Source organism: Rhinolophus hipposideros (assembly GCF_964194185.1).
Source record: "Rhinolophus hipposideros genome assembly, chromosome: X".
In the NCBI taxonomy this organism is placed as follows: Eukaryota; Metazoa; Chordata; class Mammalia; order Chiroptera; family Rhinolophidae; genus Rhinolophus; species Rhinolophus hipposideros.
In genome coordinates, this window is record NC_138046.1 from 7465224 (window position 1) to 7482247 (window position 17024).

General features: G+C 60.9%; 1 protein-coding gene across 2 annotated transcripts; it reads right to left on the minus strand.

Annotated features, from left to right (window-relative positions):
* Nucleotides 1-5898: 5898 nt before the first annotated feature.
* On the minus strand, nt 5899-13601 carry LOC308494612 (extracellular matrix protein 2-like). Of its 2 annotated transcripts, XM_081042468.1 has the most exons (9): nt 13333-13601; nt 11715-12140; nt 11038-11322; nt 10618-10733; nt 10072-10204; nt 9668-9825; nt 9047-9186; nt 6728-7054; nt 5899-6238 (listed from the first exon to the last, which is right to left on the minus strand). In XM_081042468.1, exons 1-9 carry the CDS (start codon nt 13499-13501, stop codon nt 6058-6060), a joined length of 1935 nt encoding a protein of 644 aa, XP_080898594.1. In that variant the 5' UTR covers nt 13502-13601; the 3' UTR covers nt 5899-6057. The 2 variants fall into 2 exon arrangements, with proteins under 2 accessions (XP_080898594.1, XP_080898595.1); XM_081042469.1 differs by lacking the exons at nt 10072-10204; nt 10618-10733.
* Nucleotides 13602-17024: the final 3423 nt, after the last annotated feature.

The window sequence follows — 17024 nt, forward strand, 5'->3', positions numbered from 1 at the left end:
CTGCATGAGGCACATACGCACCTTGGAGCTCTTCCCCGCAGTCGGGGGATGCGTCTGGGGCAATATTTCTGTAAATACGGTTCTTGTGCCTGGAAGGCTCTTGTGTCTGTGGTTTGTAGTCTGCAATAAGCCATAACTGCACGCCCGGCCCAAGGCCCACTGAGTCACTTGGCCTGGCCCTCTAATTTGGGGGCCACTCCCAGACCAGCCAGGCAGCACCTCAGTCCTGGGCCTCTGCTCCCCCGCCCCTCCCTCTTCCTGTCCCCAGGCCTCGGCAATCTCTGCAGCACAGGAAGAACCTGGACCCCAGCTGAAGTGCGCTGGGAACAGCACGTCCTTGCCGGCTAGCAGGAGGCAGCGGCCTCCTGCCCTCTGGCCTCCCAGGGCTGGGAGGAGGCAGCGGGAGGCAGGGGAGGGCAGGCATGGGGGGCAAGGCAGGAAGGAAGAGAAGGCATTTCCTGAGGCCCCAGGTTCCAGAGGAGGAGGAGGCCGGTACACAGCTGTCTGAGCTCCACAAGAATGAGTGGTAGGACAGCCATGGCCGACTCCTGGGGGGCGTGGGGGTTATAGGAGAAAGAACCCAACTCCCATCAGCATGAGCCCGAGGGCGACAAGGGTCCTCTCCCAGCATGCCCTGCACTTCTGGAACACCACCGAACAGGCCCCCAAAGTCCCAGCCTGAACACTTTCCCCAAAGGGCTACAGAGACCTGAGTGATCTTGCTGGCACCGGCCTGCCCCTCAGCCTAGCATGTCCCACAGGCCCCTCTGCAGAAAACCGTTATCCTGCCAGCTGGAGCCAAGAACTTGACTTGAGAAGGAGCCCCGAGGCTGGCTCAGGCTTCCGGGGAAAGCCCCCAGGCCACACTGCTGGCTGGCTGCTGTCTCAGGGCAGCCCCCCTTCACCTGGCCCTCACTGGGTTGCTGCTGCCCCAGCCTGGGGCCCCAGAGAGCAGGACAGGTGCTTGAAGGTAGTGGGTGGGGTGGGGTATTCGGGGGTAAAGGCAGGGAGCTGAGATTCAGGGGGAGGCAGGGCTGGTGAGCAGCTGTGGGGGTATCCCTGGCAGGGCAATCTAAGCCTGCAGGCCTGTGTGTGGAGAAGGGCCTGGAGTCAGCTGCAGCCTGGCCGTCCCTCCACAGCTGGCTTCCAGCTGTTCATGACCTGGCTTCAAAGCTAGAGGGGGAGACCCAGGAGAGAAGCAGGGCATACAGAGGGCAGGCTTCAAGCTGCTGGCCCCCTTTAGGCACAAAAGCCCACCTTTGGTGGGAGGCCCTGGAGGGAAGAGCCCGGAAGCCTGAGAGGTGGCCTAGTGGGCAGGGCTCCCAGGGGCTCAAAGGGGCTCAAAGGGGGCCTTTACAGAGGGGGCAGCAATGAGAGTTCCCCCTGAGCTCCAGCCCACCCAGCTGCTGCCCCCATGAGCCTCTGGGGCCTAGAAAGAGCAGCCAGCCTGGAGTCTCAGGGGACTTGTGCCAGCCTCCCTCTGGGGCCTTCCTGGCCTCCCTGCCCTGCTGTGTCTGCTAGCTCCCTGGCCGCTCCTGCTTCCTCACATTGCTCCCTCTGTGCTTTCTGGCTTCCCACTGCTTTCCGGGCCTCTCCTCTGCCTCTCTGTGCCATCCCTGGGTAGTGAGTCAGTCAGCCTTGACTTCCACTGTTCCCCAGCCCGGGAGTGCGTGTGCTGCTGGACCAAACAAGGACATGTGTGCAGAAGCATGATGGGGACCAAATGTGATGAGTGCTCAGAAGGAGATAGCGAAGGCCTAGGTGCTGGTGTGGGATGGGGGCACAGGGAGGGCTTCTAGGAGGAGGTGGTTCTCCAGCGGTGCACAGGGGCTGCCTTCTAGCCCCAACCTGGGGCAAAGCCAGCCCCGTGAAAGGAATGTTGCCCCCTATACTCCAGCCTCCTGTAGGCCTGTAGCCTACCGTCCCCGACTCCGGGGCAAGTCCCCAAGCACGGACACCTCACACATACATCGAGGTCATTTCTTGAGCGAGTGACCTTGCCTGGAACTCAGCTGAGATCTCTGAGAGGACGCTCAAGGCTCCTGGGCGCTGCAGCCCCTGAACCCAAGCTGGTGCCCCCAAGTCCACAGCCTTGGGTGGGCCTCATCCACCCCCAATCTCTGCACCCTCAGGGGCTGGGCAGGGGAGGGTGAGAACCAGGCCCACAGTCACCAGGGGCAGTCCTGCTCCCCTCCCAAGCCTCTAGAGGCCAGAGTTGGGACATCCTGGAACCCCAAGGTGGCACGCATAACTTGTGCTCAGGAGGACCCTCTGGGTGCAGGGGGTCAAGGACCATTTCCCACGAGGCTCATGCTAATAGGCCCCAGAGGGAGCCAAGCTGCTGCTGAGTGGGCTGAGACTCCATTATCTGGAAGCTTCCCAGTGCCGATGGCCGAGGTGTGGCTGGTGAAAGCTGGCACTCTCTATGCCAGAGCTTTTTTTGACCTTCCCCTGAGGACATAATCACACAGCAGCTCTCCGCCCCGGGCTGCCAGGGCTGTAATTTCAGGGTCCGAAGGGGGCTCTGTGGAGGCCGGCCTGTGACTAGCTATCTTTAGAGAGGCACGGTCTGGGGTGTGGCCAGACGAGGGAAGGTGGACAGAGGGCTGTGCCATGGTGAGGCATCTACGGGCCGCCTGCAAAACCTGTGAGACAGAGAGAAGCCGTGAGGTACCCCAGGGCCCCCATGCTGTTCCACAGAGGGGAGGCCAGGCCTCAGGAGCAGAGCTCCAATTTGCCAGCTGCCTGCAGGGCCAGGAGGCTCTGGTGGGGGCAGTGGGTGAGGGCGGGTACAGGGGGGCCGGGCAGCTAGTGCCTCCTGGCCTGGCCCTGGAGGGCCACCATGGTGGTGGAGGCGTGACACAGGGCATACCAGGCTAGACACATCCTTTGCCTTCCTCTGCTCCCATGCTCCCTCCTGGCCTGTTTCTTTTGGATTGGGGGGCTGGAACCGAGCTTGCCAGGATGTGGGGTACGAGGCAAGAGGAAGAGGCTGGTGAAGGAGCAGGTGGCTGGGGACAGAGAGGAGTAGGCAGGTTAGAGAAGAATTTGGAGGCTGATGGGCAGGGCTGAGGGTCTGTGGCTGGAGGTGTGGGGTCAGAAGTGCAAGATTTCACCGAGGTCCCCAAGAGGAGACATCTGTCCAGCCCCAGGAATGCACTACTGCTCCCTGTCCCCATTCTCTGTCCCTCACACGTGCTAGCTTATGTGTCCCACTCTCCGTCCACACTGTCCCGCTGTCTTTACCCTGAGTCCCACCCCCACCACCTCCTATTCCTGTCTCAATCCGGGGACCAAAGAGTGCCTCCCTTCTTGCCACCTGACCCCAGTCCTCGCTGCTTTGTTGTCACCACCATCACAATGACGGCTACAGTGTGCCCCAGATGCCCTCCGATGGAGCCAGCACCTGCCCTGAAGGGAAGCACAGTAACCAGCACCGTGCAGGCATGAGCGAGTGGAGGATATGGGGTGAAGACCAGGCACGCACAAGGTGACGGGCAGATTCGGTCCTGCCACCCGATATCTGCTGTCCTGTACTTGCTCTCCTGGCTGGGGCTCTGTCTGGGACGTCCCGGGCTTGGGGGGCTGAGCAGCCCCTCTCACTGGGGCACACCGTGCTGCCATGACCACCTCCCTACTACGACTGAAGCCTCCAGCTGTTGGCACCCCCAGCCCTGACCTCCTGGCCCTCTTGGGGAACTGTCTGGGCTGAAGAGTGAGTCCTCACCCCAGCCACGTCTTCTTTGCTTGGCAGCCCCACCTAACGATAGTAGGAGGATATATAAGGGACCGCTTCCCTTGCCCCAACTCAGGACCAGCTCAGCTCCAGAGCACGTGGGGGGCTTGGCGGGGCCTGCCTCATTGCTTACAGGCCCAGCTTCTCCCTGGATCCATTCCTGCTCCTGTCCTTCCCTTCCCCAGGTAGTGACCCCAAGAGCCTCCCAGTAAACTTTCTACATACCAGTCCTCACCTCACCTGCTGGCTCCTCAGGACTCCAGTGGCAGGCACCCACTAGGAGCCCTGCATATGTGTGCTGCCTTGGGCCCAGCTCCCCTCTGGACAGTCACAAAAGGATTGGCCTCTCTCTGGGCCTGGGCTCAGCCCACCTTACAGCAGCCCCAAGGGTGTGACGGCTTCCTGTCTCAGAAGTGGAATTCACCTGGCTGACTGCTCCTCTGTCCCCTGCCCTCCTCTGCTTCGTACCCCCACGAGGCAGCCATGTTATGCTGCCCTTCTCTAGGCTTTCTGGCCTCATCTGCTAAGTAGAGGTAAGAAGAGCGGGGAAGGAGGGGATTCGCCTAGACAGAAATTCCTGTTTCTCCCAGGACCTGACCTCTGACTACGGGGACAGAGGCAGCTGGGGGCTGACTGGGGCACAAGGGGTGGGGAGGAGGCGTGAGAGCTGGGAAAGCAGCAGCCCTCTCCGTCGGGGCCAGTGCCTCAAGGGCTGCTGACCTCTGACCCAGCCCAAACAGGAAGTGCCATATCTGTGGGCCCAGACCCTGGAGGAGAAGGAATGCAGGGATGAGTCCAAAGCAAACACTCCGCCAGCTTCCCAGGCCTCTCCCCGCCCTCTGCCAGAGTTTGGCCCTTTCTCTGCTGAGAAATGGGGGGGGAGGTAGGGTGTGGTGGGGGTGGGGATGGATGGCTACAGTATGGGACCTATGCAAGGCTCCCAGTTCCCAGGCCCAGACCTCAGCCAGAAGCAGTGGCAAGGCAAGGTCTCTGCAGTGGGCACTTGGTCCCCGTCCTTCTTCACTCCACCCACATCCAGCAGCACTGAAGGCTGAGGCCAGTCCTGTTCCTACTGCGTCGTCCATACCTGTCGCTTGGCTGTCTCCCCCCGACACCACCAGGAGCCCCTTACTCGCGGGGCAGGGGTTGGGCCGGCTACGCTCCCTGCTGCTTGTGGCCCTCTTGCCCCTCGCCGCCCCCCCAACCCAGCACCAGGCACGGTGGCATCATGCGCTGTCACGGCTGACCCAGTGACCCTATCCCAGTCCTGGTGGCGTGCCTCACACAGGCAGGGCAACTGTTCCAATGATGTCATGGGGCTCCACAGACCTTGTGTCCCCACCCAGCGCAGCTGGCCAGCTGTCGGCAGGGCTGAGCCCTCACAGCTGGCTCGTGTCTGCGTCTGCCTCCCCCACCAGGCGGACAGTCAGCAACTTTGGCCAGGGTGGTTGCCACTGGGTCCCCAGGGCTGGGCCTGGCCTCCCACAGACCAAGTGCTCCCTCCCCAAGAGTTTTTGAGCAAATGCTGCTTCCCACCCTCCCCTGGCACCAGGTCTCATGACGGCACATCTGGGTCCCACATCCTTGGATGACTTTGCCTGCCCTTGAGGGCTGTGGGTGAGGTCCTGGGGACCCATAGGCTAGCCTAGGGAAGGGTGTGCACCAGGGATGGGGGGAATGAGGATGAGGGCCCTGGGACCTGGAATAGGGGAAGAGGTGCTCCTGGCCCGAGTGCAGATGTGGATTTTGGTGACTGTAGGACAAAAGGCTGGTGCCTGGGGCCTCCCTGTCAGCCTGCTCTGCCAGCCAAGCCCACCTCTGTTCGTCCATGCCCAGGACAGGGACCCTTCCTGGATGACAGTTACTAATGCTGCTCTGAGCAAGCGGAGGTGAGCCTGGCCCTCAGATGGCTTGGGGACTTCAGGACCCTGGCCAGAGCAGGTGGGGCTGGGAAAGCTTTTGGAGAAGCTTGTGGCACCAGGCACTCTTACCCTCCTGCTGATGAACCAGTGTCCAGGATGTGTGCCCTGGGGACCCAGCATGCACGTGAGGCTTCGATCCAGGAGGGACAGAGGGAGGCTGGTGGAGGCCATGGGCTTGAATGAGACACATTTATTATGTTCAGGTCTGAACAGCACCGCATCCCACTGGGCCGTTTACTAAGGAAGGGGCCTCAGTAGTCAGTGGAAAGTAGGGGCATCTAAAGAATCAGGGTGTTCTAGATCTTTCTACCAGTGGTGCAAAGATCATGTGGAGCTGGGCCTGAGTCCCCCCCACCAGTCCCAAAGGAGTAGGGGGTGACAATGTCTCCCAGGGTGGGGCTACGAGCCCTCCCCTTCCCCCTGCTGGGGCTGGAGGACCACGCTGTGGTAGGCCCGGATGCAGGAGAAGGCTGTGGGTGGGATACGGCGCCTGTCGATGAGGTTGTTCTCCAGGTGTGTGGAGATGAGGTTGGAGTCCTGGGTCACTCGCGTGTCACAAATGGAATTCAGGGGCACGTGTCTGTGGAGTGGGGGGGGGGCAGAGCCGAAGAGAGGAGAGAAGACCCCAGAAAGGGGAGACAGGCATCACGCAAGAGTAGAAAAAGAGATGGCCCATAGTGACGGAGCAATCAGACCGCCATGCAGAGAGCAGACCCAGGGGGGAGGAGCAGACCGGTATCTCAGCCCTTGTTGTTCTGGGCTGGAATGCTCCCACCTTCTCCTTGCCGAACCCCTGCCCACATTCTGCTGTCCACTGCCCTCCACCTTGGCTGTCCAAGCCTGCCAGCCACTGGACACAGCCTCCCATCGCACCAAGCAAGACCAGTGCAGGATTCCCCTACAGTCCTGCCCTCAGCCCCTGAGGTTAAGGATGAGGAGCCCGCAGGCCAGGCCTGCCTGGCCCAGCTGGCAGGCAGGGCCTCACGGCCTCAGCCACCCCTTCCTGCCTGGCTGCCAGGGGTGGGGGGAGAGAAGAGGCAGCAGGACGGGTGCAGGAGGGCAGCCCTACCTGATCTTGTTGTGGCTCAGACGCAGCACCTGCAGCCCCTTGAGGCCCAGGAGACCATGTGGGACGGCCTGCAGCTGGTTGTGGTCCAGCAGCAGCTCGGCCAGGGACGCCCGCAGGCCCAGGAAGGACACGCCGTGGATGCCGTCAGCACGCAGGCTGTTGTGGGACAGGTGCAGGAACTCCAGGCCCGGCTTCATGTGCGCGAACACGTAGCCAGGGATGCGCTCAATGCGGTTGTGGTGCAGCGCCAGGCGCCGGAGGCCCCGGGGCAGGAAGGAGGGCACGTGCACCAGCTGGTTGTGGGACAGGTCAAGGGTCTCCAGCTTCCTGTGGGGCGCGAGCATGCGGGGGGAACTGATGACACCCACCTGCGAGCGCAGCAAAGACTGGAGCCCAAATCAGGGTCCCCGGGCCACACCCAAGAGGGGAATGGTGATTTGCCCCCAGTCAGAAGACGCAATCAGAGCTACACGTGACAAAGAAAGTGCACATGGATGTGCCTGTGATCTGGGGAAAGAGCTGGGGCCGGTTGAATTGTCACCCATCGTCCCCAGTAAGCCTGTCCCTGCTCTGCTCGTCCTCTTACCGCTGCATTCTCTTATCGTCTTCCTGCCTCACCCAGGCTAAGCAGAAGAGAGACAGGGAGCTAGAGAAAAATAATAAGGCACTCAGAGGGTCAAGGCCGGGGGACCCCAAGGAATCAGGAAGGCAAGCGGTGAAGCTCAGGTCTCTGTGAGCCCTGTTTGCTCCACGGTGGGTGAGGACAAGGGTTGGGCAGGGAGAAGCAGGAGCAGAGGGTGGTGAGGCTTCTAGAAAGGGTCAGAGCAGGGAAAGAGGCTTCTCTCAGTGACATCCCCTAGCACTGGGGGTGGGGTCAGCCCTTTGGCCTTGGAGCCCATGCTGTCCTCAAGCCATGGAGTTGGGGGCTCTGGTGCCTCCTTAGCCTTCAGAGCCAGCAGCCCCCTCCCCTTCCACCATCTAGAGAAAAACTGGCCGGCGCTGGCCCAGGCTTGACTGGCCGCCAGCCCCCTGCCCAGGCCCCGAGGCGGGAGTGGAACAGCAGCTGGGCGGCTCCTCCCTAGGCTGCTGTCTGCTTTCCTTTGCCCCCTTGGCAAGAGGGGGAGAGGAAAAAGGAATAATTAAACCCAAACGTCTTGGTAACTTTTTCCTGGAACGCGAAGATGCAGGGCGGGAGGCTCTGGTCCCTGGAATGGCAGGTCAGACTATCTGTTGACCTCTGTCAGTCTCCCCCACCCCTATCCCACTTCCGTCGGTGGTGTCAGACCCCAAGGATTGTACCTTCCCAGCCCTCCCACTGCTCCCGGGACCACATCCTGACTCCTTAGGCCTTTAAGGACGGGGGTTTCCTCCTGGACCCCTCCTGCCGGTACCCACATCCAGCTGTCTCAACTGGATCATGAGGACTCATCCTGGGGCCTTCCTATAGGGGGTGAATAGTGCCCCCCCAAATATGTCTACCAAGAACCTGTGAATTTGACCTTATTTGGCAAAAGAGTCTTTGCACATGTAATGAAGTTAAGGATCTTGAGATGAGACCATCCTGGATGACCCTGGTGGGTCCTAAATACAATGACAGGTGTCCTTATAAGAGACAGAAGAGAGACACAGACACAGAGAAGCCATGTAAAGACAGGCAGATATTGAAGTCATGTGGCTATGAGCCCAGGGATGCCTGGGCCCACCAGACACTGGAAGAGGCAGGAAGGACCCTCCCCTAGAGCCTTTGGAGGGAGCACGGCCCTGATGACACCTTGATTTTGGACCTCTGGCCTTCAGAACCCTGAAAGCATCAATCACTGAGGCTTTAAGCTGCCTAGTTTGTGGTACATTGTGACAGCCACCCCAGGACCCTCACACACTTCTGTTTCCCAAGCCCCACCATCTCTTCCATGCCCCTTCCTGCCCCTGTTGGTTCCTAGCTAAACCCAGCACCAAGCCAGCTCTGACTGCTTATGCTGCCCCTCCATCCATGCCCACAGCGCCTCCCAGGTGAACTTTCTGGGTGCCTGCCGGGCAAGTCCAGGTATGGGCGGAGGAAGGGCTTTCTGCGGCTTTGGGGATTTTACCAAGTGGGAGGAACAGGGAAATCTTGGAGGAGCAGGTGACGACTGAGGGCCCAGGCCACCGGAAGCCCCAGGTGAGGAGACAGGTGACCCCCTTGAGACCAAGCAACAAGGCTAGCTAGCTCCAACGCTCTCTGCCCTCCCGCCTGACTCTCTGGGTTCCTTTGACATATCCTCCCTCAGATGCCTACTGGAGGGAAGCTTGGGTGGTGCCAGGGTGGGGGACGGCACTCACGGGAGATCGATCCAAGCTCGGGGTGCCAGCCGGTCCTCCTGGAGCCGGTTGTTGCTGAGGACTAGCACGCTGAGGCTGTGGCTGCGGTTCAGTGCACCCTCTGTCACCTCCTCGATGACATTAGCGCCCAGGTGCAACTCCTAGGGTCAGGGCTTGGAGTGAGGGCCCGTCTGCAACTCATGGTGGCCAGGCCCGGCTCCTTGCCCCGTTCCACCTGGCCCCATCTGTGGTACTCAGGTACCACTGTCTCTGCTCCTCTCAGGGCCATGGTCACCTGTGCGAAGGATCCCAGCGACACCTGCCAGCCATGCCACGGCTCGTCAGGGCCCCCACAAGACACAGCCCCAGAGAGAACCATCAAGCACAGGGGGACCGTGTGGCCCTCAGAGGGCATGGGCCTCACTCAGGGACATTCAGTGCTTTCAGGACAGTTCTGGAGGCCCAACTCTGGGCTTCTGGAAGGTTAGGTCAGGGGAAGGGGAGGCTTTTGGTGTTGAGGCCTTAGGGTTTATCGGCAAAACTCCCCCATGCGGATCTCTACACGCTAGCAGCAGACCACTGGACCACGTTGGTCATTGGACCACAGTGTTGCTTCTCCCAGCCTCGGCTCTCCCAGCTCACCTGCAGGGAGGCTGGCAGGCCAGGCGGGATGGTTCGCAGCCGGTTCCGGTCTAGCCTCAGGTAGAGCAGGTTGTGTAGAGGCTGAAAGGCCAGGGGGGAGATGTTCCCGTCATGCAGCTGGTTCCCTTCCACCTCCAGCGTCAGCAGCTGACTGAGCCCTGCAGGGTCGGTGGGCAGAGGGGCACCTGAGCCTACCACAGAGCTCTGAAGGCCTATTGGGAACTTCCTGCTATTGCTCGCTTAGAGGCCAGGGCCACTTTCCCAAGCTGGCGCTCCCTCCTCTGTCTTCCAGCCAGGCTGCCCTGGATAGACCCTCCCCTCACCCGCAACTTTCCAAGGCCTCCCTGGCTGCTCAGGCCTGGCCCTTTTGGTCCCGGCCCCTGGGGGCTGCCCGAACCCCGAACCCCGGAAGCTGCTGTGCTGCAGGCCCTGCAGGAGGTTGTCATTGAGTTTGAGCTCCTGCAGGGAGGTGGGCAAAGCTGGCACTGTGGAGAGCGAGTTCCCATCCAGGTTCAGTCGCTTCAGCCGTGTGAGATTCTGAAAGTGTGGGAGAGAAAAGAGGGCTGGGGACTCGGGGACTCCTCCAGCCAGGGCTGGGCCTTCAGGCCTAGGCTTTCTGGCTGTGGCTGTAGGTTCATCCTGCCCAGGGGGCACCCCTATTGGGTTGCATCATAGCTTTCTAGTTCCCACTTGGACCAGGCCTGTCCTTAGTTTCTCCCAGGAGTGCTGCTCCCTCGTGGGGCCCAAAGATCTGTGAGGCTCTTCACCCTCCCAGCTGGGAACCATGTCACCCCAAATCATCCAAGCCCACCATCCTGGGTACTCTGCGCAGTGCTTCCTCCAGGACTTGAATACCCCAGGCAGGGTGGGGAGAGGAGCAATGGACACCTGGGGCCATTTTGGATGGGCCCAGGCCCCCTGGGAGAGTAGGTGGAGGAGCCGCTGCACACCTTGAAGGCATGGGGGTGCAAGCCTCGGGCATCCAGCTTGTTCTTGCTCAGGTCCAGCCACTCCAGGTTGGGCAGTCCCAGGAATGTGTGGGCCGGGATCTTGGCAATTTCGTTCTCTGTGCACACACATGGGACAGCCATATTCCATTCTCCCGTGTCCCCGTCCCCTCTGCATTCTATACCTCCGCCACATGGGCCGGAGGCAGCAATGACACACTCCTTGAAGGAACTGGCTCTTCTGGCTATCTCACGTCAGGTCACCTTCTCACTGCCAACCAGGACCCATGGGAGGGTGAACCCTTTGTAGGGCATGGTGGGGCAGCAGCCATAGTGGCCGAGGACCCACTAGAAGGGGAGCGTGAATGTGTGGCCATCTCACCCTTGCTGCAGGGGTGGGTGTGGGGGAGAAATGCCACTCACCTGCCAGGTAGAGTGTGGTCAGGCCAGGGTCAGCCAGGACAGGGACATGTTTCATCTTGACGTTGCTGCAGGCAATGGCTGCCTGGGCCAGGAGGCATGAGGCTGGCAGGGAGGGCATGGGCTGCTCCATGGTTCCCAGGTCTGCAGGCCCACGCCTGTACCCTCTCCTGCTTCCAGGCCTTTTCCGCCCTCGACCTGTGGTCTCCAAGGTGCTGCTGCCACTGTGGCCTCGGCCGGGGGCCTTCTTTTGACTCCAGCCCCCCGGGCCAGGTTGATGGGAGGCCCCTGGAGGACGAGATGCCGCCCCAGACCAGTCACATAGCAACAGGGACCCGCCAAAGGACAGGGCCTTGTCTGGGGCCCTTAGACATGCCAGGGACTCAGCCAGCAGGGCTGGAACACCAGGCCACTGAGCTCCCTTCCCTGGGCACCAAGGGCCAACACTCAAATGGGAGCGCTGAGGTGGGGAAGGGGACCTACCCTGGGGAGCTCCTCTCCTGCCCCATACGTGAGGGTACTAGACTTGGGCACATTGAGAGTGGGGTGGGGTGTGAGTGGCTGGTGACGCTGGTGTGATTGGTGGAGGTCAGACTAAACCTCAGCCTCTTCAGACTCACTCACAGCCCATCACCCCCATAGGCTCCATTTGGGGACTGCCTGTCCTGGCTGGTCCTCACCTTTGAGGGGCTTTCTGGGCTTCAGGCCCCTTCTCCTGGCTTCCCAGCCTCCTGCCTTCCTTCCTTGGCCCTCCTCAGAAGCCACTGCACCCCCTTTTGCTCGGGGGGCCCTGATGGTCTGCAAGGGCCTGAATTTGGCAGCCCAGGGTCTTGCTGCCTCAGCCCCCACTGTTACTGTGGCCTGGGGCGGGGCCTGCTCCGGGCTGAGCCCCTTGTTGTCACTCTGCTCTTGCTCCCAGGCTGCTGGGGGTGATTCTTTCCTCTGGGCCAGCCCTGGCCTGGCAGGGGCCTTCCAGCCAGGGGCCGGGGGTTGTGCGGGGGCTCCATGGGCAACGTCCTTGGGGGTAGGCCGCGCCTGTGGCCAGTCCAGTTGCCTATCCTCAGGCCTGTCCCGGCCGCCGTTCCTGGAGATGGGTTGCACCTGACCTGCAAAAGGAGCCAATGTGGGCTGGGGTGGCCATGACCCCTGTATGGCTGAGAGGCAGCACCTCCTTCCCCTTAGCCACAGGCTAGACCCCCCTTCCTCCTTTCCTCTTTGCCCAGGCCTCACTTCTGCTTTCCTCTTCTTTACTGAGGAGATCTTATCTTTCTGTCACAGACCCGAAAGGCCACCAAGTGTCAAACACTTCCTAGTCTCCTCCCTACCTTTTCATGACCCCAGAGTTGGGGATCCCAAGCACCAGAGTCACCCTGCCTGCCTCCCAGAACTGAGGTAGCTGTTTACTGCTGGGAACCCTCCAGCCCGTTGGGATAAGGCACAGGCAGGCTTTTAGCCCACAGGGGTGGCCCAGGAGAGCTTCAGTGGCCCTAGGCAGAGGGGCTGGCCTTGGGCCTGTGTCTCCGGGTCCTTGGGGGTGCTTCCTGGGCAGAGAGGGTGGGGATAGCTTCTGGAACGCTGAAGGGGTCACTCCCACCTGGAAACATGGTTTCAGAGGTGGGACCCCCAGTGCTTGCTGAGAGGAGAGGTTGTGGGGGCAAGGCAAGCCCCAAGGCCACCTCAAGGGGCAGTTAGCCACTGCAAAGGAGGGGCAATAGCTCCTAGGCCTCCCTCCACCGAGTGGCAGCCCCCCTTAATCAGCGCTGACCATGGGCCTGCCCTGCAGGTCAATCCCCTGGCCCCTCTCACCCCACCTCCACGCCTGGGGATGGACTACCGAACATGGTGCTAGTCATTGGCATATGAGAGCGAGGCCACACTGTAGCCAGTCTCCTGGGGCCCCTTGTGCCACTCCAACCCAGCCCTGGGCACCCCCTTCCAGCCTCCCACACTTCTCTCAGTCTCCCCAGTTGGCCTAGGGGCAGCCAGCTCAACTCCCCAACCAGCAAATTCAGATCCATTCTTTCAGCCCCAGTTGCAGCGGCCCCTCCTAGGGAAGTCTCTCCCTTCCCCTGCCCCTACCCTGGGTGATGGGCACGAGGCTTCCCAGAGTCTGCAATCCCTCCTTGACCTCCAGGGAGAGTTCCCTTAGGCCCATGGGCTCCTCCCAACCCCCCCCCCCCCACCAGCACTCAAGGTGGGATCATCTTTCTCTTTTTCTGCGCCAGCCCCAGAGGCTTACATTAGTGGGGCAAGTTGCTCCCTCCTGCCAGCCTCTTGCTGCTGGTGCCACCTACTTACCATTGGGGGTCCCGAGCGGGCTGGGCAGTGGTGGCGGCTGCAGGGTGGGTAAGCCCAGGGGGGTTGGTGGGGCCGTGGGCTCCCTCAGGCTCGGCCCCTGCTTGGCCAGGGCCCCTCCAGGACAGCACCCCACCCAAAAAGCCAGGACAGGCAGCAGCATGCTGTTCATGGCCACTGTGCTCGGGCTGCAAATGCGGAGAGGATGAAGAGCTGGGAGAGGTGGGAGCGGCGGCCGTCACTGCAGGATGGGACACACGCAGGATGGCACGCCACAGTCCCTCTCCCTGAGCTCCCAGCCCTAGCTGCAGCGCTTGGAGCCTCCCACACCCGCCCTGGCCCTCCCCCAGGAAATCCCCCTCCAAACAAACACCTCCCCAGGCCTTGCCCCCAACTCCCCCCAACATCCCCTGCTCCCACCTGAGGAGAAAGAGAGATTGATTGTTTTCTTGGACCAGAGTGCTCTTGCTTTTTTTTTTTTTTCCATAAGGCCTGCATTTATTCTCCACTGGCTCAAGCTCAGTGGCCCCCATGAATAGGGCTTCTGTCTCCACACACAGTGGGCCTGTGAGGCCCACCACAGAGCAGGCACCCCACCTGAGGCTGCCAGGTCCTCCCTCCGTGGCTGGGAAAGGAGAGGGGCTGGGCTTTGCAAGCAGCAGTCCCCAGGGGAGGGGGCGGGAGCCAGGGCCACCCGGGAAATGGAGGCTCTGGCCCCTTTGGAAACCTGTGGGATTCTGCCATAGGCGCCAGTGCTGAGACCTCCCAATTCCAGCAGAAATAGAACACATAGGCAGAGCTAGGTCAGTAAGTGTGGACCCCAGCCCTTGGGGCCCCAGGGCCACCTGGGCACAGGTCTGCCTTCGGACGGTGCCGGAGTACACTGCTCAGCTCCTGGGCTTTCGACTGGCTCCCTGCCTACCTCTGGGCAGTGCCTTTCCCTCCAAGCCACCACATCCTCCTTTGTCAAATGAAGAGAGAGTTACATGTACTGTGGTCCCCTGGCTGCACCCTACCCCCACATTGGAGTATGTATGGACCAGGGGCTGCGGGCTTTTCAGGGACCCTTGGCCTGGGTGGCGTGGCAGTGGCCTGGGCAAGGCCATCTCACAGGTACCCGCAGACTTCTTGGCCCCAAGAGTCCCATGTCCCAGTGTAACCACTGTCATCAGGTGATACCGAGATGCCCCCACGTCTCACGCATGCCCTCTCAGTCAGGATGGGGTAAGGTAGAAAGGAGGCCAGGCCCAAGGGCAGGGGCAGCAGGGTGGAGCAAGAAGCAAAGGAGGGGGTGTCTGACCACAGGCCCCTGGCCAACCCTCAGAGGGCTCCAGCCCCAAGCCCAGCTGTGGGAACGGAGGGTGGGGGAGGGGGTGCTGGCCAAAAGACAGGGCTCACCACGTGGCTCTTCAGGGCCAGCATTGAGGAAGCTTTTCCTACACCTCTGTCCAGCGTTGACTTATGTTTGGAAGCAATCTTAAAAAATGAGTTAATTGTGGGCAAGCCTTGGGTGGACGGGATAGGGGGGAGGGGCAGGGTAGGAGCGGGACTGAGAAGGGCCTAGGGAAGGAGCTTCCCATCACTACCTGGGGTTCAAAGTCTCTGTGTAGGGGCCACATGGGAGTGTGTGAGACCCGGGAGGGGGTGGGGTGGGTCAGAGGGGAGACCCTGGTAAGCAGGTCGTCAGTGGGCACCTCAGCATGTGCCCCACTGTGTCGGGGGAGAAGCAGGCAGAGTGTGGCAGCGACACGGGGTCCGCTGGCATCCCATCCCCTGTCCAGTCCAGGGCTCTGGTTTATGGCCTGAATTTGGGACCATGCCACACACAGACCAGAGACAGGGACTGTCTGGGGAGTGAGCGTGAGCAAGCACTTTGGGAGCCAAGGATGAAGCCATGATTTGCCTGTGGGTGACACAGGACGTCCTGGGCTGGCAGTCTGCTGAAGCTGGGAGAGGGGAGGACTTAGGCTCTGGAAGACTGGGCACCCTCCCCTCCCCCCAGTACAGACACAGACAAGGAACCCAGAGTGGGTCAGGCTCACCCATGTCAGACACCAGAAGCCAGGCCTTCTGCTTTCGCCTGAAGTGGGGGTAGGACTCTGCTTGAGGTGGGCCCCTGGAGACAACTGTGGTGGGAGTCCCAGCTCTGACCCTCCCCCTGCCTGGGGATGGATTCTGGAATCCTGGCCCCCAACCCATTTCCCCTGTTCGCTGCTCCCCAGGCGCTGACTAAACATCCTGCCATCTGGTTCCCATTAGCTGGGCTGGGGGTGGGGGGAAGCCTGCTCCCAGGTTTCTTTGGCATAGCAGCCTGGAGGAGGGAGGGACCCTCGCTCCTACCCACCTAGGCAGGAAGGGGCGAGGCCTGGTCAATCACTTCCCCAACTCCTGTGGAGTCCTGTCTTCGATGCCCTTCCCCCACTGGGGGCCCAGTAGCCACCTGGCCATCTACTCTGTCCAGTCTCAGGGTGCCCGGCCATCATGGAGACCTTGAAGGAACCCCACGGAGCAGAGCCAGCCTGTGGGGGGCTCGGCAGAACAAGAGGTACCCACCCGCGCCCGCCCTCCTGCACACAGAGCTCACTCATGGACTTGGGCTGAGGCAGGCAGGGCTCCTGGCCAGCACTACCCCGAGCCCGGTGTCTGGAGCACAGGGTGGGAGAGTGTCGGCATTTTCCAGGAACCAGGGATGCAGCCTGGGGTTGCTGGAAAGAGTTTTGGGCTCCCAGCCTGCCCTGGACAAACGGGCCATGTGATGTCGGGAGCAAGCCTCCCTGCTCAGGGCCTCAGTCTCCTCATCTCAATGTGGTGGACATGGGCTCCTTAGAAAGTTCTAGAATCTGAGAGCTGGAAGGGGCTTAGAAAAGCTACATTCGCTGATCAAGATTGCTTCTAGCTGCACAATCCCAGAATTGTAAGGGCAAGGAAGGGACTCCTGCCCCTTTTCCTGCGGCCCTTCCCTTCCACGTGGACACACACGTGTGCGCACACAAACACACACATGCCCTTACAAGTCGGGACTCAAATAGGCACCTGGAGGATGTCAAAGCAAAGCTCTTCATCCCTCAAGACTCCTTAAAACTTCACAGCTGAGAGCTCTCCACCTATGAAGGGAGGACTGGAGAATACATTCTTCCCTTACCAAACATTCCTGAGCCCCTGCGGTGGGCCAGGCACTGTGTGGGGTGTAATGGTGAACCACATGGTCAGCTCCTCTGTACTCATGGAGCTGACCATCTTGTGGGGAGCACAGGGACCTGATCAGAAAGGAAAGGGGCTGGCTGTGGTGATTGGAGGGAGGGACACTTTTGATAGGGGATCAGATGAGCACTACCAGCAGGTGAAATTTGCGTGGAGACGTGAGGGAAAAGGAGATAGCTAAGCCAAAGGAGCTCCAGCAAAGTGCCCTCCAAGAAAGGAGGGACAGCTAGTACAAAGACCCCCGAGGCAAGAAAGAATTTGGCCCAGTGTGAGAAGCAGCAAGGGGACCAGTACGGCGGAGCCAGGTGACTGAGGGCTGAGGTTGGTGAAGGGCAGGAGGGCCAGCTTGACAGGGCGTCCAAGGGCAGCAGGCTGACTTTGCCTTTGACCTTGAAGGAAACAGAGAATCACTGTGGACTTCTGAACAAAGGACTATGATCAACTTACATGTAAAACGATCCCTGGGGCTGCAGGGTGGGGTGCAGACTTTTTGG